Source organism: Miniopterus natalensis, chromosome 10 (genome assembly GCF_054644295.1).
Source record: "Miniopterus natalensis isolate mMinNat1 chromosome 10, mMinNat1.hap1, whole genome shotgun sequence".
NCBI lineage: Eukaryota > Metazoa > Chordata > Mammalia > Chiroptera > Miniopteridae > Miniopterus > Miniopterus natalensis.
Window position 1 is genome coordinate 40,556,500 of NC_142090.1, and position 27,449 is coordinate 40,583,948.

General features: G+C 35.5%; 1 protein-coding gene across 1 annotated transcript in view; it reads left to right on the forward strand.

Moving 5' to 3' along the window:
- Positions 1-220: 220 nt before the first annotated feature.
- TARP (TCR gamma alternate reading frame protein) overlaps positions 221-27,449 on the forward strand; it is a 35,310-nt gene continuing 8,081 nt past the window's right edge. Inside the window, exons 1-4 of the mRNA XM_087821085.1 lie at positions 221-263; positions 372-685; positions 7,447-7,457; positions 26,096-26,133. Coding sequence (XP_087677211.1) covers positions 221-263; positions 372-685; positions 7,447-7,457; positions 26,096-26,133 — 406 coding nt within the window. The remainder of the gene's footprint in view (positions 264-371; positions 686-7,446; positions 7,458-26,095; positions 26,134-27,449) is intronic.

The window sequence follows — 27,449 nt, forward strand, 5'->3', positions numbered from 1 at the left end:
TCCAGATCATAAACCCTCTTATGCAGTCTCCCCAGCACATATGGGACACAGGAAGCCCCAGAACTGGTCACATCCGTAGCAGATTATGAAGAACCCCAGGGAACATCTGAGCCACCATTTCTTCCGAGAAACTAGAACCAGCCCCGCCCTCATGCCATTGGCCTGCTAACAGGAACCTTACTTTCTTACCTTCTCCCTGGGAGCCAGCTTGGTGTATAGGATGCAGCTACTGGAAGCAGTCATCTTCATCTCCCTCTGGGCTTGTGAGTTACTCCCACTCATTTTAATATACAAGAGAGACCAAAGAAATTCTTTTTGTTACCGCTTTACATGTCATTTGTTCATGGAAATTTGTTTATTTTTGCTTGCAGTTGGCCTTGGTCAGTCAAAGCTGGAGCAACCTAAGATATCAATTTCCATGGCAAGAGATAAGAGTGCCCTTATACCTTGTAAGGTGTTCTCTAGCACCTTTGGCATAGATTACATACACTGGTACCGGCAGAAACCAGGTCAGAGTATAGAACATTTACTATATGTTGTCTCCACAACTCCTGTTCGTGGGAAGAACAACAAATTTGAGGCAAGTAAGAACCCTCCCACTTCCACTTCCATCTTGAAAATAAATTTCTTAGAGAAAGAAGACGAGGCCATGTACTTCTGTGCCTGCTGGACTGACATCCACAGCGTTAGAGGTGCCAGGATAACCTGCACAAGAACCATTTTCAGTTCTGTGCCCACCCACATCCTTCTCAATATGGGCAACCACAGAGGCTGCACAACTCGGCACCTAGCCTGAACCTCCCTCCCCACAGAACTTGAGTCGTGTACTTTTTATTTATTTTTGACTACAGAGGTTACCCATAATGTAAATGATATGGCTCAGACTCAAAGAGGAAATCACTGAGTGCCAGAAAACATGCTGGTAATGATACCACATCTTAGGTAATCATCACAACACTTTGGCAATGTAATAATCAGTTTTTTCCACTTTACTTTTAATAATTTAATAATTTACTGCTTCAACTCTGCCAGGCCATCCTGAAGATGTCTAGCATTTATTTAGTTTATTTTGTGAATGGATGTGGGTGGAGTACTTACCCTCTCCTCCAGGGAGAAGATTACTCATTTTACACTGAGGGATTGTGTCACAGCCCGACAAGCACACTTCCTTTTGCACAGGCCTCAGATCCCCCCGGGGCACATTAAATGATCACACAACAAGGTGGATTCTCATCAGGATACTTTTCCCTAGGATTCTGCTGGGATCTTGTGAGGATCATAGCAGACGTTCATTCAGAGCTGCTGCTCTTTCTCAGGCACTGTCCAAATTCATCTCATGTTTGTGACAATCTATTGACATGCTATCATGATTCATTTTTTATAAGTGGGGAAAGAGAGGCACAGAGATGTTATTTACTTTGTCTATGATCACCAAGTTACCTAGTAGGGCTGGAGGGCTGGGCTTCTCTGGCTTTAGTGACTCTCCTTGCAACCACCATACTACCTTGCCTCTGACACATGGGCAGTAGAAATGGTTTCTAATCTGTAGTTCCTACAGCTAAAGAGAAAACAAACTCTCATTCACAAAATAATTACTGAAACAAATAGATTACTATTTTAAGCTGAGTTTGAATTTAATGTTGTCTTCCTAAAATAAGTATAAATACCATGGCTGATTTGACTTTCAAAATATAAAACAATAGCAAAACAAAACAATATGAAACAAAAACAATAACATATTATTTTATTATTTTTGAAATATTAGAAATAAGTGAGGAAAGAAACCCTTTTCTTAAGGCCATTTTCTAATAGAATATCTGTCCTTGACATTCTTGGCATGCAGTCACACCTACTCACATACTGTCTATGACTGCTTTTGAGCGACAGTGGCAGAGGTGAGTAATCATAGCATAGACTTTATGGTTCACAAAGCCAAAAATATTTGTTATCTGACCACCTACAGAAAACATTTGTGAGCTTCTGTTGTGCAACAAGAGCTTCAGGAATGAGTTTGTAACTAAAAATTCATGGTGCAATAAGAGAAAATATTGATAACTTTTACTACAAGAAAATGAAAACAAAGTTTGCATGGTAAAAAGCAACATAAATTAAATCAAAGAACAAACCATAAACTATAGAAAATATTTGCACTCTGTTTAGCAGATAAAGGCCTACTATGCCTGATATAAAACTACATTTTAAAAATGGAGAAAAAAACATTTAAAATATCCTATAGGAAAATGGCAAAAGACATAAAAAAACAATTCATGAAAAAAGATATAAAAATTGTTCTTAAGTATATAGAAAGATGCTCACCTTTACTTCTAATAAGATAAATGCAAATCAACACTACTTATCAACCATGAGAACTGCAAGAATTTAAAAGTTTGACAATATACTCTATTGGTTAAGCGATGGAGGAATATAGGCACTGTACATTGCTGGTAAAAATGAAAAATACAACCTTTCTGTAGAGGAATTTGGAAATATCTAACAAAACTTTGTATGCATTTACTTTTTCACTTAGTGAAAAATATTTAGAAATTTACCCTGAAGACACAATTCTCAACAGTATTAATATACATATGTATAAAGTTAGTCTTTTTGTAACTGCAAAATATTGGAAATTACATAAATATACAAATATAAGAGATTGGTTGAAAAAATGATGGCACATGCATGATGAAGTATACACAGTTATAAAATAGAATGATAGATGCAAATTCGTTATAATTCTACATACAGTTAACCTTGAACAACTTGGGAGTTAGGAGCATTGACCCCCTACACAGTCAAAAATCTGTGAATAACTTTTGACTCCCCATAAACTAAACTACAGTCAGCCCTCAGTATCCATGGGGCATTGGTTTCAGAACCCCCTGCAAATACCAAAATCTGCAGATGCTCAAGTTCCCTATTTGAAATGGCATAGAGCAGTGCACACAATCAGCCCTCTGCATCTGTGAAATCCCAACCACAGGTTGAAAATGCTTTTTTGATTAGCCATTGGTTGAATCTACAGATGCAAAACTCATAGAGGGCCAACCGTATTTAGTGGGGGGGGAAATCCACATATAAGTGAACCCATGCAGTTCAAATCTGTGTTCTTCAAGGGTCAACTGTATTGACAATTAATAACTGGAAATTAAAATGTCAAAAATAGTACTATTTACAGGAGCAACATCAACCTATATAATATTTAGAGATAGATTTAACCAAAAATGTAAAGGATTTATATGCTGAAACCTGCAAAACTTTGATGACAGAAGTTGAAGAACAACTAAATAAATGGAGAGATGGCCCATGCTCATGGCTTGGAAGACTCAATATATTTAAGCTGTCAGACTTCCCCCAATTTGATAAATAGCTTTAATGTAATCCCATTCAAAATCTTAGGAAGACCTTTTGTAGAAATCAAGAAGCTGGTTGTAAAATATATATGGGAAGGCAAAGGACATAGAATAGCCAAAACAGTTTTAAAAAGATAAAATCTCAGTCATACTATTAAGCTACAATGATCAAGACAATGGGGTATGGGTGAAAGGACATACATAGATAAGAGCATCAGAAAAGAGAATCCAGAAATAGGTGTGCACTTAAGTGGCTAACTGGTTTTTAACAAAAGTGCCAGCAAAATACAAAAATGAACAAAGGATAAACTTTTCAACTAATAGTATTGGAACAATTGTTGATCTATGTGGGAAAAAAAAAACACAAAACCCACAGAAAAAAACCCTCAATCCATACCAAACACCATAAACAAAAATTAACTCAAAATGGATTACAGAACTAAGTGTAAAACCAAAAACAATAAAATTTCTAGATGAAAACACAAGTGAAACTCATTGTGACCTGAGTTAGGCAAAGATTTCTTAGGACAAAAAAAAAACAAGAAACATTTGACAAATTGCACTTTCATCAAAATTAACATTTCTGCTCTTTTTAAGACTGATAAGAAAATGGAAAGAGAAGCCACAGATTAGGAGAAAATATTCTCAAAACATATTTAAAAAATGGTGTCCAAAATATATAAAGAACTTTCAAAAATCAATTAAAAAAAACAATGCAATTAAAAAATGGGAAAGAGCATCAGCATGTGCTCAGAGATGTAGAGGGGGGAAATGACATTGCTCCCCTCTTACAACAACATAAAAAAAGGGACATATTGAAAATTAATGACTTTGCTTAAACCTTTGAAGAACTCAGTTGCAGGGCAAGTGACTTACTCAAAATCTGGAGACAGATGGGCACTTGTAGGGAGAAAGAGGAGCTGAGTATTCACTTACCTCAGACAAATGCTGCCAAACACCAATGAAGCTGGTCAGAAGATCAAACAAGAAATTTTAAATAAAATAACAAGAGCTGAGTAAAGACCAGTGGGAGAGAGTGCACACTTGGGAACCACAAATATAGTGTATTCTCCACGATCTTTAAGTTTTTCTCTAGAGAGCCCACAAGATTCTTGCAGAGAAGATCAGGTTGGATCTGGAGAAAGCTTCCTCCATGGTGCTGGCTGGAGGAGAGGGACACAGACACTGCTGAAATCTACCCAGACCTAATCCACTCCATCTCTACTGTAGGAAAAAAAAAAAAAAAAAAAAAAGACTTAATCTGCAGGGAGAGGCACTGGTGGGATCCCATTGCATTTGAAGCAGTACAACCAAAACTTTGCCCAGAACCATCTCCCCTAACTCCAAAAAGTAACAAATTTTCATATGCAGAAAAGTGAGCTTCAAAACCATAGCCAGAAGTGGGTGGAAACCTATTGCAGCTGGGGGAGGGGAACAGCAGTAAAAAATGTTCTGCCTCTGGGAGAGGGGCAGGAACACTTGAGAAAGCCACATTTTCAAGACCCAGTTTAACTGTACCTGCTTACCACTGAGTCAGAGAATGTCCACTTTTCTTACCTCTCACCACATGCTAGAATACCTTGAATAAAAAGAATTGGAATATAACTAAAGGGGGTTCAAGAGACAGACTTTTTATGGGGAGCAAAACAAAGGGAAGACTTAAAGCCAAGTGAGAAGACCAAAACAAAGTATGAGCAGATACATTTTAGATCTCTGAACCCTAAAAACAACAAAATCCAACCCTGATAACCTAACAAACTTCAAACCCGGTATAACACCTGACTAGAACAACACAAATCCCCACACTAAAGGCCTAGCAGAAGGAAAGGTGTGCTCATTTTCAAGCATAAATATATGTATCTATTGTACTATACATGTCCATCTTTCAACCAAAAATTTCAGAGCCATACAAAATGGCAAGAAGAAACATAGTCCAAAGATGCAAAGCAATCATTTGAACCAGGCTGAGACATGATGAAGATGTTGGAACTAACATACAGGGAATTTGAAATAAGTATGATTAATATATTAATGGCTCTAATGGAAAAAGTAAAACAACATGCAGTATCAGATGGGCTATTTCAGCAGAGAGATGAAAATTATAAAAAAACAACAACAAACAATCAAAGGAAATGCAAGAAGTAAAAAACACAGTAACAGAAACGAAGAATGCCTTGGAAGGCCTCAACAGTAGGCTCAGCAGAGACAAGGAAAGAATTTGGTAACACAAGAATAGGCTACTAGAAGTTCCCCGAACTGCAATACAAGGAGATGAGGTAGAGATAGAGATAGAACGGAAAATCACAAATCATGAAAGTACAGAACTATGGACAATACCCAGTTTTCAAACACATTTGCAATTAGAACACCAGAAGCAGAAGAAAGAGAAAATAGAGAAAAGGAAATATTTGAAGAAAGAATGGCTGAAAGTCTTCCAGAATTAGTGATAGAGACCAAAGATAAAGACAAAGACGAAGGCAAAGAAAAATCTTGAAGGCAGCCAGAGGAGGAAAAATAACAGCAGATTTCCATCAAAAACAAGCAAGCAAGAAAATATTGGAGTAAAATATCTAAAGTATTAAAAGACAACCCAGCAAAAATATCCTTCTCTCTCCCTCCCATTCTTCCTCCCTCACTCCTGCTCTCTCCCCCTCTCCGTTTTGGATCCATTAAAAACACGTTAGTCCTTTAACAGAAAAATGGCTTCTTTACACTGATATCATCAGATGGTGACAATCACACAGTCACAATGGCAATCTGCTGATAAATTCAGTTAACAGACCTATTTCCACACGATGTTTTGGGAAATACCACAAGTCCCTTTTCCTGCAGTTTATGGGTCTTAGCTGTGTGTTCAGAGCGCGACTTCCTCTTACGAAGCCAGCCCTTGGGCTGGCTCTGTGATAATTCCATTATTGAATCACCTCCGCGGTGGCTGCCGGCAGAATGCTGCTCCTGCCCCAGGTCCTCGTGGTGGCCTGCCTTTGGACTTGTGAGTGACTTTACCCAGTGGATACCTTATTCATTCCAAGGGAGGCAACAGAAAGCCTGGACGGTCTAAGTAGCCCATGCAGCTGGAAGAAAGACACAGCTGTTCAAACTAAGCTGACAGAGTCCACCTTGAATTCCTCAGAAAGAACATGAAAACTGCGGATCCCAAGATTTTCACTACCAGACAACAAGTGTATGCTATTTTAATAAATGCCAAAATTTCTCTAATTTTTGCTTTTGTTTTTCTTTCAGACACAAGTGGAGACATTCAAATAACACAAGCCCTAACATCCATTACCAAGAAGAAAGGAAGTACAGCGTTTCTGGAATGCCAAATAAGAGACATCTTAGGGACGAATGTACATATACATTGGTACCGACAAAAACGAGGCCAGCCACTCAAACGGATTCTGTACATTTCCTCAAATGACAATGTTATCCATGAACAAGGTGCTAGTGAGGAAAGATATGAAGCAAGAAGACAGGGTCATTTGTTGGTGAGCCTCAGGATACACAGAGTTGAGGAGGCAGATGCTGGACGGTATTACTGTGCCTGCTGGATGGAAGACACTGCAAGGAAACACCCACTGTCACTGAACAAAAACTCTCCCATGCTGTCCCATCTGTACAACCACAAACACCTCCTCCTTTCTACCTCCCAGAGGGATCTGGTTACTGTCTACACAGGACTTTTCTCCTGCACATGTGTCCTGAGCAAGGTCTGAGCTAGAGCCCAAGGACCCACTTTGTGGTGCTTCTTTCAGTAATGTCACTATAATCTATCCTCACCTCTCTGGGCCCTACACTGGCTTTTCTGAGGTGACCTAAATTGCCTCTGCTTTACCATCTATGGAAGCTTCCTGGAAAGGAAGCTGCAGTCCAGTGCTCAACATGGTTTGCTGACAATGAATGAATGGTAAAAGATAAAAAAGACCTTTTGAGTGACATAGACCTTGGTTTCAAATTTCTGCTCAGGCTCTTACAGACAGCATGATCCAGGAAAGTTACTAAATTAGGTTCATTCTGTTTTCCCAATTTTAGGTAAACGTAGTGTTAACAGCCTCATCATGTTGCTGAGGACTGAGTGAGTTTTCATATATTAAAGTTTTACACTGTGTTCAACAAATGACAATGTTCTTTCCCATTATCACTAAACCACTTCACTGAGCCATTTCAGGAACTCTTTAGAAATCACATCTTACACTGTCCTCCAAACAACAGTAAAGTGTAGCTTTAATTCTGAAAAGCTAAGAATTGTGAATAGGAAAAGAGTGAAAGGAAACAAATGGGATTTTTTCCCCTCTGACATCTTTCTTCACTCATAGCAGAGCATAGTAATATCATATTATCTAAAGAAATATCTACAGCAATTGTTAATATTTTCCAAACTTAGTGAACTTTCTGCAAACTATTAACCTATAAAATGTATACATATTTATTCATAAAGTTGTGGGAATATAATATCATTAGTTATTATAAAGAATGATAGTTTCCTTCCCATTCTCATGTTAGCCACATAGAGTCACCCACACTCTCACAAAATATGGTGAAAAATTTGTAACTGAGCTCAAGAATAGGTGTATTTGAAGCAACATTTAAAGGAAAAATGGGAGGAAATGGCTCTCGAGAGGAAGTCATCATTGAATTAGTATAACACAGGTGTTTTGATGTGGTCTTCTGGGATCTGATAGTTCTTTTATACCAAGAACATGATAAATTTTACTGAAGACTTTCACGGGCTCTATAGGAAACCTTTTTTCTTCCGTGCCTGCCTCTGCAGAACAAGGGTTGTCCCTGCAGCCCCAGTCCTGATTCACACCCCTGGGAGTGTCCATTCTGACTAGTCACTAGCAATGCCACCTTCCTGGATTTTCCTTGTGTCTTTGGCTTTGGTTTGTAGGTTGACTTTCCCCCTTTCTTATCTTTTTATTGTTTTTGTCTTCAGAGTCAACTTTTTCAAGCACTTTGAATTATCTCCCTTGCTTTTCAGATGGAGACACCAAAATGAAAATATCGCAGGATCAACTCTCGTTTACCCAGAGACCAGATAAAACAGTGCACATAAGCTGCAAGCTGTCTGGGATTCCCCTTAAAAATGTTATTGTGCACTGGTATCAACAAAAAGAAGGGGAGCCCCTGAGACGAATCCTTTATGGCTCAACCAAGAATGACAAGGACAACAAGCTCAATCCCCGCTTGGAGACGTATAGGAAAGATGATGGAACTTTTTACCTGATAATCAATAATGTCATCAAGTCCGATGAAGCCACCTACTACTGTGCCTGCTGGGATCTCACAATGTCATAGAGTCACAAGGAACCTGTAAGAAAACCTTCCCTATTACTAACTCTCAACTCCTGTCACACTTGAGCAGCCACAACAAACTCTTTAATGCTCTTACTCTTAAGTTCATAAACTGCTGAGACAGGGAGGGCCCTTAGGACATATTCAGCTCAATGCCCACAGTTGAACTGAGAAAGCTGGGGCTGGCTCAGAGAGGGCAAGCAATTTGTCCAAAGCTAGTTAACCACAGACGCAGGGCTCCACTGACATTTCAGATGTTCAGTCCAGGGTCTATCCTGCCTCTCTTATGGTCAGTGTTGAACTTCTTTTAGCAAAATTGTATTTCTTTCAAAAGGAAGCTTTAACAACTATACCATGTCTTCGTAAGTGGTGTCCCCAGAATGTGATAAGGTCTGATATGTAGGCAAAGTATGTCACTTCACACTGTTCAGAAGGGATAAATGTCAGCAGGGGATGGACTCCAAGCTCCCTCTATTACCATGTTTTTTCATGGCTATTTACTCTCCTTTATTTCTGTAATTTCCTATCAGTTCTGACACACTCAATAATTAGAAAGTTTCCCTAGCATACACATCAAATATATGGGTATGTGGGAGGTAGAGATTGGTTTTTCATGAATATATTTGTAAATCTTTGCCAGTTTACAGAACAACCTATTGAACCAAGGTTCAGATTCCCTGCTTTACACTCTGATGCCTGACACCTATCCTAAGTGCATGGTCATGCACTTGGTTCCAAATTTGATAGCTCTGACCTGCTTTCTGCATTGTTAAAGTAAGCCGGCACAAGGTCTTAGCAGCCACACCTTGAAAATAACAAGAACAGCAGTAGTAGAAACAATCTATACCATTACATTATATCTGAAAACCTCTCCCCTTGGATGTCTAATAAGTACCCAGAACAAAATTATTGATTCCAATTTCACTACTTCACCCCAATAGCCACAATTTGTGTTATTTTTCTCCCCAAACTTTCCTGCCTCAGTAAAAGACAAAGGTGTATTGTGTCATTGAGCACAATGGCAAGGTTATGGTGTCAAGCAGCTGGTGTTTTCTTGATTTTTCCACATATTTTCCTTCCTCTGGTAATAAGAGAAAAATAAATGAGGAAACCTGAGTATTTTTTAGGTGTTTCCCATGATATGAGATCTAAAAAAAGAGACAGGAGACCTTGGGAACTGTGGTTTCATTGGCCAGAAAGTAAATCACAAACCCAGCCAACTCCATGGAGCACTACCTGAGACTAGAATTGGCTTTCCAGGGCCCCCGACCAAAACTCTTAGATCCAATGCAGAGAACTTCCATTCCTCTCTCTCCAACTTAACGTAGATTTAGAAACTCCTTTTTTTTTCTCTAGCTTACATGTGCAGGGTAATCAGCAAGCTCATGCCAGAAATAACGACTTAATCCAAATAATATGCATAATTTGAACTATATGGCCTAAATGTTCTCACTGACACTTTTATCTCCTAGTGTAACTCAAGGATAAAAGAAAAGAAGATAAATTGTAGAATTTAATTGGATATTCCAATTAAACTAGACCCAAACCTCACAGATTCTTTTACTAGGTGCTACCACTGACTGTTCATTCCTTTTTAGGATATGCAAACCAACCATTTCACATACATTTTACTTAGGATGATACTTCCAATAATCTCAGAAAGCAACACCCAAAATCTTATATTTGACCATTTGAGGTACAGATCTTCTAAATTATGTAAACTTGGAATAGATCTGAAAACTGTCCCTGCCACACACATATTTCAAACTCTACCCAAGAAGTATGAAGTAATTGAAAGGACAGGGTTTGGGATTTTGTGGACTTGAACTCAAGTCCTTGCTCAGTTTAAAATCCCTAGTTTTTGGTTCCTTCTCTGCCTTTCAATAGTAATAACCATTGTAGAGGTAAAGCTGAATAACGGTACATGTATGGATAGTGCCTAATGCATAGCAGACCCCACACTTATGAATTTCCTTTCCTTTACCTACTAGAGATCACAAAGCTAGAACCTGTGATCTTAGAGCAAAGAGAAAGAAGAGGAAAGGAGATTTGGAGCTAAGATACAGTGTTTCTTCCCCAAGAGAGATTTTTTATCCAAAGGCAAGTGTCTTTCGTGTGTGTGTTCAGAACAGACAAACATTGTTTGTTTGCCAAAAAAGAAACACGTGCTTCATCAAACATTTTCCAGTGGGTGCTGTATAAATTAAGAAATATCTGATTTGCACATAGTGGCATATGAAGTACCCAAAGTGCAAAGAAGCCAAGCACTGCCCTGAGTTTTTATAAATAAGTAAACTCAAACTCTCCAATGATCCAATGTACTACATTGGAACATATCAGATATCATCTAAGTGATGGGTGAAATCAACAAGATGTCAGACTGTGAAAGATAGTGGCTTACAGATAGTATGTGATTTTATCTCTTGTACATGTCAGATAATATGTTTATTTTGCTTTAAGACAGTCTTCTGGCCATCTTTCTTACAGAAGTTTCTGTAACTTATTTGTTTCAATATGGCAACCACATCCTTAAATGTAACATGAGATGTTTCTTCATAGCTTTTGATAGTCTACCAAATGTGGTTGAAGTGCTCAACTATGAAATTATGATCAAACCTGGAAAAGAGATGCAATTCAGTTGAACCTTGTGGTTTACTTCACTTGACTTGTTTATTATTTATATATTTATTCATCCTCCACAGTTTTTGAAGTAGAATTTTAGTTACCTCAGCAATTCATCTCAGAATATGGCAAGCCAGCTGTGTGTGCCTGTGTGTGTGTGTTACATAAAACAGAGTTAGAAAAAAAATTATTGATTTTTGTACACAAGACATTTCCATTCTTTCTTAGAAAGTGAATTCCCTGTGGTTAAACTTTTGTATCACCTGTTTTAAACACATTATACAAACGTTTTGAGAAATAGATATTATCATCTCCATTTTAAAAATGAGGACATTGAGGCTCTAAGAAGGGCCTAAGGACACGTCACAAGGAGTGGAAGAACTGGAATTTGAACCTAATCTTTTTTATTTTGTTATTTTTTATTTTTTTAATTTATCTTTATTGTTGAAAGTATTACAGATGTCCCCTTTTATATTCTTCCTATTGATCCCCTCCACCCCACATCTGCCCTGCCCCCAGGCCTTCTCCATACTATTGTCTGTGTCCCTGGGTTATGTATTTATGCATTTAAATTCTTTGATTAATCTCTCCCCAGCCACTCCCTCACCCCCACCTTTGCTCTGAGATTCATCAGTCTATTCCATGTTTCTATGTCTCTGGATCTACTTTGTTCATCAGTTTATTTTGTTCATTAGATTCCACATAAGAGCAAGATCATGTGATACTTGTCTTCCTCTGACTGGCTTATTTCACTTAGCATAATACTCTCCAGGTCCAAACATGCTGTCCCAAAGGGTAAGAGATTTTTCCTTTTTTACAGCTGCATAGTATTCCACTGTGTAATGTGTAAATGTACCTCAGCTTTTTTTATCCACTCATATACTGATGGGCACTTGGGCTGTTTACAGATCTCAGCTATTGTGAATTGTGCCGCTATGAACATCAGGGTGCATAACTTCTTTCTGATTGGTGTTTTGGGTTTCTTAGGATATATTCCTAGAAGTGGGATCACTGGGTCAAATGGTAGTTCCATATTTAGTTTTTTGAGGAAACTCCATGCTGTTTTCTATAGTAGCTGCACGAGTCTGCATTCCCACCAACAGTGTACTAGGGTTCCTGTTTCTCCACATCCTCGCTAGCACTTGTCCTTTGTTGATTTGTTGATAGTAGCCATTCTGACAGGTGTGAGGTGATACCTCATTGTTGTTTTAATTTGCATCTCTCTGGTGATTAATTACTTTGAGCATTTTTTCATATGTCTCTTGGCCATCTGTATGTCCTCTTTGGAGAAGTATCTATTTAGGTCCTTTGCCCATTTGTCAATTAGATTGTTTGTCTTCCTTTTGTTAAGTTATACAAGTTCCTTATATATTTTGGATATTAACCCTTTATCAGATGTATCATTGGCAAATATATTCTCCCATACTGTGGGCTTCCTTTTCTTATTTTAAAACACATTTTTTCTTCACTTTCAACATCCTTAATGGTAATTTGATATATCTCATGTGAATCCTTTTACAACTCTAATAAACTTATTAATATTCATTACATCAGCTCTTCTGTCCATCCCCACTGTTATTAAATAACATGGGTCTTTGGATTCCTCTTAGTGACTTATGGTCATCATCTTTGAAGCATCCTTTGACCAACCTACCTTCTTGCTCATACATTTATCTTCTTAAAGGGCAGATCTGATATGTCACTTTCCTTAACTCTTCATCATTTATTTCTTAAAAAATGTTTATTTGAAAATATTATAGAGTAAAATTCTCCAAGTTCCTTTTTCTTAAACATTAATTATTAAGTAAAACTGTTTTCTACCCTCTTTCCATTCCAAGATCCTCTAGCAATGGGCACAATAAGTCTCCTACTTGATCTTCCTAACTTACATTTTTAATGGTTTCTTGGATAAATTAAATTGATATTCACAGAATATTTCATTCCAAAGCAGCATAATATACATTCTTCTCACCTACACATGGAACATTTTAAAAGATAGACCACGTGTTAGGATACAAAATGAGTCTTAATAAATTCAAGAAAATTGAAATCATATTGAGCATCTTCTCATATCACAATGGCAGGAAACTAGAAATCAACTATAATTTAAAAAAACCTCAAATACATTCAAACCCATGGAGGTCAAATAGCATGTTATTAAACAATGAATGGATAAACAATGAGCTCAAGGAAGAAATTAAAAAATTACCTGAAAACAAATGAAAATGAACATACAACATAGAATTACTGGGACACAGTGAAAGCAGTCCTAAGAGGAAAGTTCATAGCATTATAGGCCTGCCTTAGGAAGCAAGAAAAATCACACAAAAAAACCAATCTAACCATTTACCTAAAATAACTAAAAAATGAACAACAGCCCGGCCGGGCGTGGCTCAGCAGTTGAGCGTCGACCTGGGATCCTGGCGATTGGGGTTCGATTCCCAGTCAGGGCACATGCCTGGGTTGCGGGCTCGATCAATGACTCTCTCATCATTGATGTTTCTGCCTCTCTCTCTCCCTCTCCTTTCCTCTCTTTGAAATCAATAAAGATATATTTAAAAAATAAATAAATAAAAAATAAAAATGAACAACAAAGAAAGCCCAAGTTAAGTAGAAAGAAGGAAATAATGAAGATCAGAGTGGAATTAAATGGCAAAGAGACTAAAAAACACTAAAAAACCCCAAAAAATCAATAAAACCAAGGGCTAGTTCTCTGAAAAAATAAACAAAATTGAGAAACCTTTAACCAAAATCATCAAGAAAAAAAGAGGACCCAAATAAATAAAATCAGAAATGAAATAGAAGTAACTGACATTACAGAAATATTAACAATTATAAGAAAATACTTTGAATATGCCAACAAATTGGACAACCTGGTAGAAATGGATAAATTCCTAGAAACATACAATTCTTAGAAACAAACATCCAGTCTAATCAGAAAACCTGAATAGACTGATTACAACTAATGAAATTGAAGCAATAACTATAAAAACTCCCAGCAAACAAAAGTCCTGGACCAGATGGCTTTACAGGGGAATTTTAAAAAACATTCAAAGACCTAACATTTATCCTTTCTAAACTATTCCAAAAAATTCAAGAGGAGGGCAGGTTTCCAATTCTTTTTACCAGGCCAGCATTATCCTAATTCCAAAACCAGATAGAGAAAGAAAATTGTAGGCCAATATCCCTGATGAACATAGATGCTAAAATCCTCAACAAATATTAGCAAACCAGATCTAGTAATACAATAAAAAGATCATACACCATGATCAAGTGGGATTTATTCCAGGGATGCAAGTTGGAACAATATTTACAAATCAATAAATGTGATACACCACATAAACAAAATGAAAGATAAAAATCACCTAATCATATCAATAGATGTAGAAAAAGCATTTGATATAATCCATCACCTATTTATGATAAAAACTCTCAGCAAAGTGGGAAAAGAGGTATCATACCTCAACATAATAAAGGCCTATATGAAAAACCTATGGCCAACATCACATATTTTTTTAAATATATCTTTATTGATTTCAGAGAGAGAAAAGGAGAGAGAGAGAGAGAGATAGAAACATCAACAATGAGACAGTCATTAATCGAGCCCACAACCAGGGCATGTGCCCTGACCAGGAATCAAACCCCGATCGCCTGGATCTAGGTCCATGCTCAACCGCTGAGCCACGCCCAGCTGGGCAACATCATATTTAACAGGCAAAAACTAAAACAGTTTCCCTTAAGATAAGAAACAAGACAGGAATGTCCACTTTCACCACTCTTGTTGAACATAATACCGGAAGTCCCAGTCACAGCAATCAGACAAGAAGAAATAAAAGGCATCCAAATTGGAAAGGAGAAAGTAAAACTGTCATTATTCAGAGAAGACATGATATTGTACACAGAAAACCCTAAAGATTCCACCAAAAATCTACTAAATCTAATAAATGAATTTGGCCAAGTAGCAGGATACAAAATTACTATCCAGAAATTGGTGGCATTTCTATACATCAACAATGAACTATCAGAAAGAGAAACTAAGATAACAATCTCATTTAATATTGCAACTTAAAAATAAGGTGCCTATGAATAAATTTAACCAAGGAGGTAAGAGACCTGTACTTGGAAAACTATAGGACATTGAAGAAAGAAATTAAGGAAGATACAAATCAGTGGAAGCATATACTGTGTTCATGGATTGGAAGAATTAACATAATTAAAATATCCATACTACCCAAAGCAATGTATAGATTCAACTCAATTCCTATTAAAATTCCAATGGCATATTTCACAGATATAGTACAAATATTCCAAAATTTTTTATGGAACCAAAAAAGACCCGAATAGCCTCAGCAATCTTTGGAAAGAAGGTCAAAGTCAGAGGTATCACAATACCTGACATCAAACTCTATTACAAGGCCATTGTAATCAAAACAGCCTGGTAATGACATAAGGACAGGCATATAGACCAAAGTAACACAACAGAGAGCCCAGAAGTAAACCCATGCTTTATGGTCAATTAATATTTGACAAAGGAGGCAAGAGTACACAATGGAGCACAGTCTCTTCAATAAGTGGTGCTGGGAAAATTGGACAGGTACATGCACAAAATGAAACTAGAGCACTAATTTACACCATACACAAGAATAAACCAAAAATGGATAAAAGATTTAAATGTAAGTTGTGAAACTATAAAACTCCTAGACAAAAACACGCAGTAAAATCTTAGACATCTCTCATAGCAATATTTTTGACAATATATCTCCTATGGCAAAAAAAAAAAAACATAGGAAAAAATAAACAAATGGAACTACATCAAACTAATAATCTTCTGCACAGCAAAAGACACCATAAACAATATGAAATGGGAACCCACTGTAATGGAGAACATATTTTCCAATGAGGCATCTGATAATACATTAATTTCCTAAATATATAAAGAAGTTATATAACTCAACACCAGGAAGACAAACAATCCAATCTGAAAAATGGGCAAAGCACCTGAATAGCCACTTCTCCAAAGAGAACATACAGGTGGCCAACAGCCATGTGAAAAAATGTTCAGTGTCACTAATCATCAGAGAGATGCACATTAATACCACAATGAGGTATCACCCCACACCTGCCAGAATGCATCAATAAATCAACAAACGAGGTTTGGTGAGGATGTGGAGAAAAGGGAACCCTTGTGCACTGTTGGTCAGAATGCAGAATGGTGCAGCCACTGTGTGAAACAATATGGAGTTTTTTCAAATAATTAAAAATGAAACTGCCTTTTGAAACAAGGATCTCACTTCTGGCAACATATACTAAGAATATCAAAACACCAATTCAAAAGAATTTATGCAGCCCTATGTTTATTGCAACGTTATCTACAATAGCCAAGATCTGGACACAGCCCAAATGCTCATCAGTAGATGTGTGGATAAAAAAGCTGTGGTACATTTACACAGTGGAATACTAGGTGGCCCATAGAAAAGAAGGAAATCTTGCCCGGCCGGGTGTGGCTCTACAATTGAGTGTTGACCTAGGATCCAGGCGATCCGGGTTCGATTTCCGGTCAGGGCACATGCCCTGGTTGTGTGCTTTATCCTCAGTCGGGGCTGTGCAGGAGGCAGCTGATCAGTGACTCTCTCATCATTGATGTTTCTATCTCTCTCTCTCCCTCTCCTTTCCTTTCTCAGTAATCAGTAAAGATATATATATATATATATATATATATATATATATATATATATATATTTTTTTTTTTTTTTTTAAAAAAAAGAAGGAAATCTTTCCTCTTGTGACAGCATGGATGGACTTGAAGAGTATTATGCTTAGTAAAATAAGCCAGTCAAAGGCGTTAGATACCACACTTATATATGGTATCTAATGAACAAAATAAACTGATGAACAAAATAGAAACAGAGGCATGGATACAGACTTACAGCTGTCAGAGGGGATAGGGGAGGGGGACTGTATGAAAGAAGGTGAGGGAATTTACCAAAGAACATATATGTATAACCCATAGACACAGATAACAGTGTGGTGAGAACCAGAGGGAAATGGAGAAGGGTTTGGGGACATCTGTAATGGTGTCAACAATAAAGTTAAATAAATAAATACATAAATACATAATAAATAAATAAAATTGAATCTACTTAGAATTTATTTACATGGTATGAGGTAGAGATCTATTTTTGCTTTCAGAGCAGATCATTAATAATGTAAAGTTAGTTTTTAAATAATCTATTATATCCATACAGTTTTAAAATGCTATATTGTATATTCATATTGACATATACTTGGAGCATTTTCTGGAGGATTTCTGTTTTACTTTGTTTCATTATTCTTACACCCTTATTATGTTATATCAGTAGCTTTGTAATAAGTGTTAAGATCTATGCTAAATGTCAATTCACTAATATTTTTCAAAAAAATATTTTTCAATTATTTCGTATTTGCTCTCAATATTAACACTTAAAATCAAGTTATCTTGCCCACACCCAACCCTACACCATAGAACAAAAAAATAAAGTGTTATCATAATTCTGATTAAAATTGCAGTCAATTCATATATATGAATTTAAAAAGGATTAGCATATTTATGATATTGAGTTTTATCTTCATAAATATGGTATCTCTATCATTTATCCAGGTTTTATTTCATGCCCTTTAGTAAAATCTTATATTGTTTTCTTCATATAGTTCTCACATTTTCATGTAAATTTAATAAAAGATTTTGTGACTCTTTACTTACTCTTTTGCATTTTATCACATAAATTCTTCATGGTTCATGAAATATAGACAACTCCTAAAGCTCCAAATAATTCTGCTCATGGTGTTGGAATAAGGAGGAAAAGAGGACAAGCTATCGGACAGGAATTGAGTGGGTTTACATCTATAATAGGTGCAAAAGGTATTTGACAGCTCTAAGTTATAATAACTTGAAATACTGAGTTTTAAAAAAACACACCTTTATGCCCGCCGGGCGTGGCTCAGTGGTTAAGCGTCAACCTAGGATGCAGGCGATCGGGGTTCGATTCCTGGTCAGGGCACATGCCCAGGGCTTGATCAATGACTCTCTCCTCGTTGATATTTCTCTTTCTCCCTCTCCTTTCCTCTTTCAGAAATCAATAAAGATATATTTTTAAAAAAATAAATTAAAAAAAATAAAAAAACACACCTTTAAAACAATTTTCTTTTTTATTTACTGTTGACCCCATTCCCATTTCATTGGGTGCTTTGATCTGCTGTGAATGGACAGTTGCCCACCATGACCACCTCATAGTGTCATTCTCAGGGGCAGAGGCAGTGTTTGCTCATGGGACTTAAGCTCGGACCTGGATCTGACATGCACATGGGAGTCATCAGGGCATGTCCTCTTTGGGTCCTGGTAGACAGACAACTCATCTGTACTCAGAGAAGCACTCAGCTGCTTCTGACAATTTCTTTTTCCCTGATCCAAGGTAAGTGGCATAAGATTACAGAACAACTTCCAAGAGGATTCTTCTTTCAACATATCATAGAACTAGATATTGTTTATAAATTTTGTTTAAATAAGAAATCTATTTCATAAGAAATAGAATTCTATAAATTTCTTTTTATTCCAGGAAAAGTAATGTCAAATTAATTTCTTACTTTGCATTGCCTGATAAAGAATCACATTGTCAAATCATAAAAGTAGCTTTATTAAAAATGGAGAATTTCACACCTCTCAAGTACATCTGTTTTGGCTGATTTGCATTTTCAGTTACTGAAGAGCTTCCTCCTTTCAGAAACATGTTCCCAGCTGCTAAAGGGGCAGCCCTGGTGTTTGTGAGAACAGAAGGAAGGGCCTTTCCTTTAATGCAATCTCTGAGCAGTTTCACACAATTGAACACTTGGAAATAAAAAAGTCTTAATTCTCTGAATACGTTTCCTGGTAATTTAAAAAAGTAGTTGTTTGACCAGTTGAGCTTGATCTCTTCTTTTCCTGCTCTTATTTTTTTCATTTTCTATCAATCTTTTTCAGTGATTACTGACTTACTGGAAAACTGACATCTGGATCAATTTACCTGAGGAAAACATAAAATATTAGAAGCCACAAAACCTATATTTAAGGACTTCCAAAGAAACCCAGATGATCAAATTGTCATTTTTTTTCAATGCTGGTCACTTCATGAAGCTTAAAAGTATGGTGAGATTTTTGTAGGAGCCATAACCAGTGTGTTAGCACAGGATGGATCAAGATATTTGCAGAAGGGACTCAACTCATAGTGATTCCCTCTGGTAAGTAACTTTTTTATATTTTTGTAAAACTGGTAGATGCTATTTAGATAAAACAATTTAGGATCACCCAATCTGACTGGAACATTCTCAAACCTCAGCATATGAACAGCAATTTTGCAGTTACTGGTCACTGTATATGGCAACAAAACTATTCTGTAAACAGTTTACTTACTTCCCTGCTTGTAAGCAGATTGAAATTTTATTCTTAGAATACACATACACAAAAACAGGGTAGACTGAGGCTAGATATTAAAATATTTTGAGTATCATGTCTGTAAACCACTGGTATAAATTATTGGTTTAAGATACTATTCTTGTAGATGGTCTTTTTGTTGAGAGACACTTTTATTAATTATCTCTTCTCTATATGTTAAGATAAAACATATTATACCATTCTCTAAATAATTTGATAAACCTATATTATTGATTTTTATCTCATTCCTAATAGTAGTGCAAAAACTTAGTTCTTACAGTGAGTGAGTAGAGAACATCACAATTTATGCTACCACAAGTCTTGTTATATTGCCTGGAGATGTACCATTTTAATGGAATTATAAACTCAATAAGCCATTTCAGCTCCAAAGTCTATGATAAAAGTCTGCATGGTTTTACATCCTCATTTGTTCGTTTGCTGTCTCATCAGACATTTGTAGAAGAGAGTTTCTGTGCTGAATGCTGGAAATAAAACAATGAAAAATACATAGTTGCAACACTCACAAAGCTCCTAATCTAGTAAATAAGTATTCTAGGTTCTGGCTTGATTGGGCTCCGTGTTCTTTGGCCTATGGCTGCCATAGAGGAAGAAGGTCTTGGGTTCATAAGTTGTTTTCTTTCTTAATTTATGTAAGAGTTGTTGCTTATAAAATACGTATATTTTGTTTAGTGGAAGAATTTGATAAAATGGACTCAGACCATCCCATTAAATAGAATGATATTAGCTAACATTCATTCAGGGCATTTATTTACACTATGCTAAATAGCTTCAGTGCCTTATTTCATTCCTCAATAATCCTGTATAGGAGATCCTCTTATTCCCATTTCGTAGATAAGGAAACTGAGGTTTTGAGTAGTTCAGTTATTTGCTTCAAGTCATATGATTAGTTACTATGGCAAAGTTTAGGATTTGATAGAGTGCATGGTCTAGACCATTATGTGATATTAGAAACATTAAGACATGTTTTTATCTTCTGAATATTTAATCTTCTATAATCTGACCTTTTAAATGGACTCTTAAACTAACTGCTTATTAGTAATAGCTCCTAATTTGTATTATTACCCTTGGGTGAAAACAATGCTTCTTCTAATGATGGCACCTCTCTCTCGCCTCAAAAAGATCAAGTAAGTCATGTTGGATATGCATTAATTAAATACTTAAAATATGATTCTTAGGGTATTTCTATAAAATGACAAGTCATTTTGACACCATTCACTCAATTTTCTTTCTGTATTGGCATTAAATTTGCTAGAAATATTGTAACTGGTAAAAGAACTAAAGCAGTTGTACTAAATTGCATTATTAACTAAATTGCATAACCCAGAGTTGTTTTTCCACTCATGATGGGACAGCTACAGAAATACCAAACCAAATAGGATCCTCTGATAAGCAACACAGAATTTATAGCCAATGCCCTGGAAACTGTAAGTGTAATAATAAGTCCAAAGAAGCAGTCTTTCAGCAATAAATAGCTTAAGAGACCATCATGAAGAATTATACTCTGTAACAACTCATCTGGTCTATCAGTAAAAAGTGGATTCTAGAAAGAAGTTACTTTAGAATCAATCTAAATACCCACCCTTTAATGCATATCAATAACAAATGCTTGTAAAACATACTGGAATACATCTATTAAATGCTCAAATATATTATTCCTATTACTGTCCCTCTTTTAAAATTAAAGAAATATTAACTCTAAATTATACTCTAGGAAAAAACTTACTTTATACATAAAAACTCTTTAAGAGAGGAGAGGTAGAAGATTCAGGCAAAGTGGTGAGAGAAGATAAAATCATACTCTTCAACATGAGTTGAGACGAGAAAAGATATAACGCAAGGTGCCCAGGCAGAGAGGGGCCAGTTCTTCAGTTCTTGACTACATTCATATCTACTGTGGTCTTGCTTGAGCTTGTGTAATATTAGCAGGGTCAATTTTTATATATTTATATAAATATTTTAAAAATATGGGCATAATTTTAAAACATGAAAAAGGATATTTCTATAAAGGTTTTTCAGATAATGGACAAATAAAAGTCAGAAGAATGAAAATATTTGGTCCTGGCACACAGCTCATTGTTACAAGTAAATTTTCTTTAAATTCTTCAGTTAAGGTAGGGAATGCAGGTGCTGCAGGGTAGGTGCTGGTGCGGGCTCAGGATTGTTGGATTCAGTTCCAGTTTGGTCTCAGACCATGGTGATTTCCAGAGAAGTTGATTCCATCCAGGTGTTTGGAGGCAGTTGTATCCTGACCTAGCATGGGGGACATTAATAAGGAGTTAACTAGTGAGAACAACTGTGGGTCCCTAAAGGGTGGAGATGTTAGGTCCACTTGGTATTTTTATGTTGAAAGATTTTTAAAGAAGTTTATATAATCTATTTATTTGATACCAAAAATAACCAATAGAACAAATGGAAAAAAATTTGTTACATTTTTTTGGTTAGAGGATGATTAATATCAAAACATTTAACTGTGTGATCAAATGCAAGAAATGTCACGAACTGGACTTGCTTTTTCTAAATTCAGCCAGTAAATTTGTTCATTCATCATTAGCCTTAAATCTGAAATCTTGCCTGAATCATGAAGAACATTTCACAAGGATGTTCTAGCCTACCAGATCCATTCAGATGAAGCTTTTTAAAGAATTTTCACAAAGTTAATAGAGCATTAAAAAAACTGAAATGATATATATTGGTTTCCTTAGTGATTGTGGTCATATGAACAAATGAATTCATGAATTGAAAAGCAACTTCCTGGTCATCCTTTTTCCAATTGACTACATACTCAATGTAAATTATAGCAATACATTAATAATGGTGATACAGATATAATTCATGAGGGTCCTGAAAAATGTTTTTAGGAGAGTGGAGCAGAGAAAATGATAAGCTTTGATTCTAGGCCTATCACTTTCTATGTAATCATTCTTTAGCAAATAAAGTTTGATTCACTGGTTATTGCTTTATTAAAATTATAATCATAATATGTGCCTATTATGAAAACATTTTGTAAAATACAAAAAATATAGAATAAAAAGAAAGCATTTTTCTCAGTCTATTGAGACCCTGCTTCCAGGTGTATCCTCTGTTTGACTCAAATACATTTTTAATAAAAATTCTTGCCCCAGTGTGCAACTTGGTTGGTTAGAGTGTCACCCCTATATGCCAAGGTTGTGGGTTCAATCCGTGGTCAGGGCACATACAATAAGCAACCAATGGATGCATAAAGTGGAACAACAAACTAATGTTTCTCTATCTCTCTCAAACCAATCAATAAAAAAATTCTCTATAGGTTTTCATGGAGATGTAAAATATAGCATATGGAATATAGTTAATAATATTGTAATAACTATGCATGGCATCAGGTGGTTACTAGATTTATCAAAGTGATCACTTTGTAAGTTATATAAATATCTAATCACTATGTTTACAGTTGAAGCTAATATAATATTATATGTCAACTATAATTGAAAAATTTTAAAAACTATAACAAATTTTAAAAAATAAAATAAAATTTAATATTGACATATCACTTTTACTATTTTGATACATTTCCATTTATTCTATATATGCAACAACCATCTCAAGTGGATGTTGTGGGAATTAAATGAAATTAAATATGGAAATAACCTTCCACAAAGGTTGGGATATGGTCAGTGACAAAAATGTGAATTCTCCAGAATTCAGATTACCACCCACTGGAGTTCTTTATGAAATCAGGAGTACAGATAAATATGTTAATTCTTATCTAGTCCACAGGTCACTTTAGAACAAATGGTCAGTATTTGCAAAATACTTTCAATTTCTAAGGCTAATTGTTACCTGCTTAAAAAAAATGATTAGAATATAATAAGCATTATCTCAAATACTGTTAACCTAAATATAAGGTGACCTCTCATTTTCCAGTAGAAATATCTAGAAGAAAGAGAGGGGACAAGGGTTTGATATTTGCATATATAAATTTATAGTGATATATAGAAAAGTCAAGTATCCACTTTATAATAATTAGTGTCTTAATTAGATTATAGCTACAATGTTAAAAATTATACCAAAACAAATATCAAGTGTGAAATACCAATACAAATTATATCAATATAAATAAATCATGCATCTAAAACGTCTACTTTATTTTAGAGCAATTTCTAAGTTACTGAGTGTCTGTTTTGGGATCCCTACATGATGATGTCACTGGAAATTTAATATGAAGAGATAATTATCATTTACAAAATGAAAGAAAAGAACTTTTCTTTTTTCTGTTATTCTATACATGTGCGATGTAAAGCATAAACTGTAGAGGCTTTAGTCCCTAGTAATTTACCAAATCCATGTTAAATTTCTGTATTGTTTATTGCCAGTGCTAGCTCTAAAAGTATTAATTGAGTTTTTAAAATAAATTTTAAAAAATTAATTTATTTTAGTTTGACATCTAAGTAGTATTTTTTATCAAAGCAGAGTATTGGAAGATTATATTTTAATATAAGAAGTTGCACAAGGACTGAAATACAAAACAATCCGTGTTTTGTGAGGGATCTTTTTGGGAAAGAAAGTCTCACCGTATGTGCTGGCAGTTTCAGTCTGAATTCCACATGTTTTGCATCTGTATCACAGAGCTAGGATTTACAAACATATTCTTTCATCTCTCATGTTGTCTTTGAGTTAGATTGTATTCAATTATCAACTGCATGCGTAGAAAAAGAAACAATCTATAATGCACAAACTATTTGTAATTCATTTAAACTGCCTATTTCCAAAATCTATTTGAGAAGACCTAAATCAAAGTTATAGTCAGACCATAAAATAAAAATAGAAGATCAAAACACTAAAGAAAGCAGAAGGAAAAAGGCCTGCAATTATCCAGAAGAAGCATGGGGTAAAATTTTATGCTCAAAGGTCAGTTATGTCAGTTATATCTCAATTTTTAAAAAGTGAATTTTAAAAAAAGAAAAAATGTAGAAAAACTGCACTTTTTGTTAAAACATACTTTTGTTAATTAATAAAATGAAGTACTCCAAATTCAAACATGATATGTTTTTCCCACTATAAAATTAGAAAATGATTTCAAAACATGAGTTCTTTAGGAGGAAAGGGAAGTAAAAGTGAATATTATCTTTGACATTCTTTTTGTAAAATGGAAGAAATGGTCTTTAAACAAACCCATTCTACACTACCACTGCATCAGTGTTATGGGCATTATAGCATTTGACATTATTTATAGATGTTGAACTTCAGCAGGTATGGCCAGGCAGGTAATGTTTTAGTGATCTAACGGGACAATAGGAGGATTTGAGGACAGGTATCCTGCCATTTCTCTTGTCATTCTGGCTTGAAAGCCCATTGCCAGGAGCTTCAAGCTGAACTTTCAGCATGAGCTGGAAAGATGTCAACGTGAGGTTGAAATTTCTGGTGAAAGCTTGGAATGCTAATAGATTGTCCTGTTTGTTGACTGGGGAAAGAGCTATTTGTTTTGGACAACACAAGTGAAGCAGTTCTCATATCGACCTCGTATTATTAGGCTTTAGCCAATGTTTCCTTTGACTTTCCTAACACCAGAAATGCAGGTAAGACAAGACAAATGACTGCTTATTAACCAAGTGTATGAAAGGCACATTTCCAGTGATGATGGCTTTGAGAATTCCAGACATATTAGAAGAAAGTGGGATGCATTGCTAGGATTTACCTGCAACCTCAAAGTGCTGAACTCCTGTTAGTAAGGGCAAGGTTTGGTCCCATGAGATTAAAAAGTCAGGTTGGAGCACAAAGTCATGACAATCAAATGGCTAATAATTATTATACTCTCTTATTTCCATAGCATTTTAAATCAAATTGCTTTTCAAACTTTGTTTCATTTTGGTCTCACTTTGACACTAGTAGTGATGTTGAATGGATTTTCACTAACATCATTGCATTCAGATAAATTAAAGCACCAACAACTTTTTTGTTCAGCCACAGAACTTGTTATGAGCAAAATGAACCAGAACCAGAACACTGATCACTTGAAATGATAGTTCCACTAGCATTTGAAAAACTCAGAGAAGCTAAATTCGTGAAAAGTTGTTGTTGTTGCTTTGTTAATCCTCACCCGAGGATATTTTTCTATTGCTTTTCAGAAAGAGAATGGAAGGGAGGAAGAGAGGGAGAGAGAGACAGAGAGAGAGAGAGACATCTATGTGAGAGACACATGGATTTGTTGCCTCCTGCATGCGCCCCAACTACGGTTGGGGAGCAAACCCGCAACCCAGGTATGTGCCCTTGACCAGAATCGAACCTGAAACCCTTAGGTGCACGGGCCGATGCTCTAACCACAGCACCACACCAGCCAGGGCAGTCTAAAGTTTTTGATACTGGTTGAATCACTGTGGAAATATGATAGAAAGCTGTTTGGTGATGGAACAAAACTTGTCGTTACAGGTAGGTATCAGAAGAATGCAATTTTTCAAGGTAATAGAGGGAAAGCAAGAAACAATTACATTGGAATAACAGTAAAAATATTTAGATAAGACAGGAATATGATGGGGATTAGATGTAGAAATCTTAGTAGAGATTGTAAAACAAGTCCTCAAAGGTATGCATAGACAACATTGTGCAAATATTGTAACAGGATTTGGCTTTTGTGTATATGTGGACTTGTACAAAAGGGCCAGATGTAATGTATGCAATTATCATGGAAGTGTTGGGCCCAAGGATAAAGTTTATTATTATAGGTCAGTTTGTGAGTTGACACATTTCCTTTTCTGATGGTGGAAAGATGTTGTGAAAGAGCCTGGTCTTTGGAGTCAGGATGGCATGGAGCTCTGGCTCCACTACTTACTGTTTATGTGAACGTGGGCAATTCCTCTGGCCTCAGTTTCTTAATTCATAAAATGGAATATGCTTGTATAGACAGGTTGTATGAGAATTGATTGAGATAGCATGAATGAAGTACCTGCGCATTGTCTAACATATAATAGGTGCTAGAGAGGTGTTCTGTCAATTCAGATATAAAAGAAAATTGTATATAGTATAAAGAGTTGTTTGCAGCCAATAATATTGACAGAGCAGAAACTCCCCAGAGAATTCAGCTGTACTTCTAACTACTCATAAAAATATTAATTTGGAAGTATTGGTTTCTTTTTACCACCACTTTTCCCTCACTTGGCAAGAAAAATAAGATTAACGTGTTTGTTTTTAATTTTTATTATTGGTCTATGTGCTTTAAATCTTAATCCCTTATCTTAATTGATATTATTTCTAAAAACAACATTTATTAGCCCTAAAATTTATAGCCAATAAGTTTCAGTTTCATGCTCATATTTATCAAAAAAAGTTTAAATTCATACAGAAAATAGCCAATATGTAAAGTCAATTAAATATAGTTAGAAATGTCATAAGTTTGAAATTCACATACAACCATAAAAGAGCTATAACTGCTTATTCGATACAAGAAAAAAGACAAGAAAAAATAGAGAACACTTAATATCAATGTAGGTATGAAATATCATACTTTCAATTGAAAATGTAGTTAGCATTTATATAGAATTTAGAAAATTTATATAGAATTTATATTGCTACATCTTAATAAATATGAACTACTTAGGCAATTTAACTCAGATGTATTATTTGGTTATGCAAATAAGTATATATAAATTTATTGGAAGGCTTATGTATTTTTTAACCTGGTTTCTATTATATGTACCATGAATAAGATTTTGACCATAAAAAACACTTAATAAGTTTTACTAAGACTG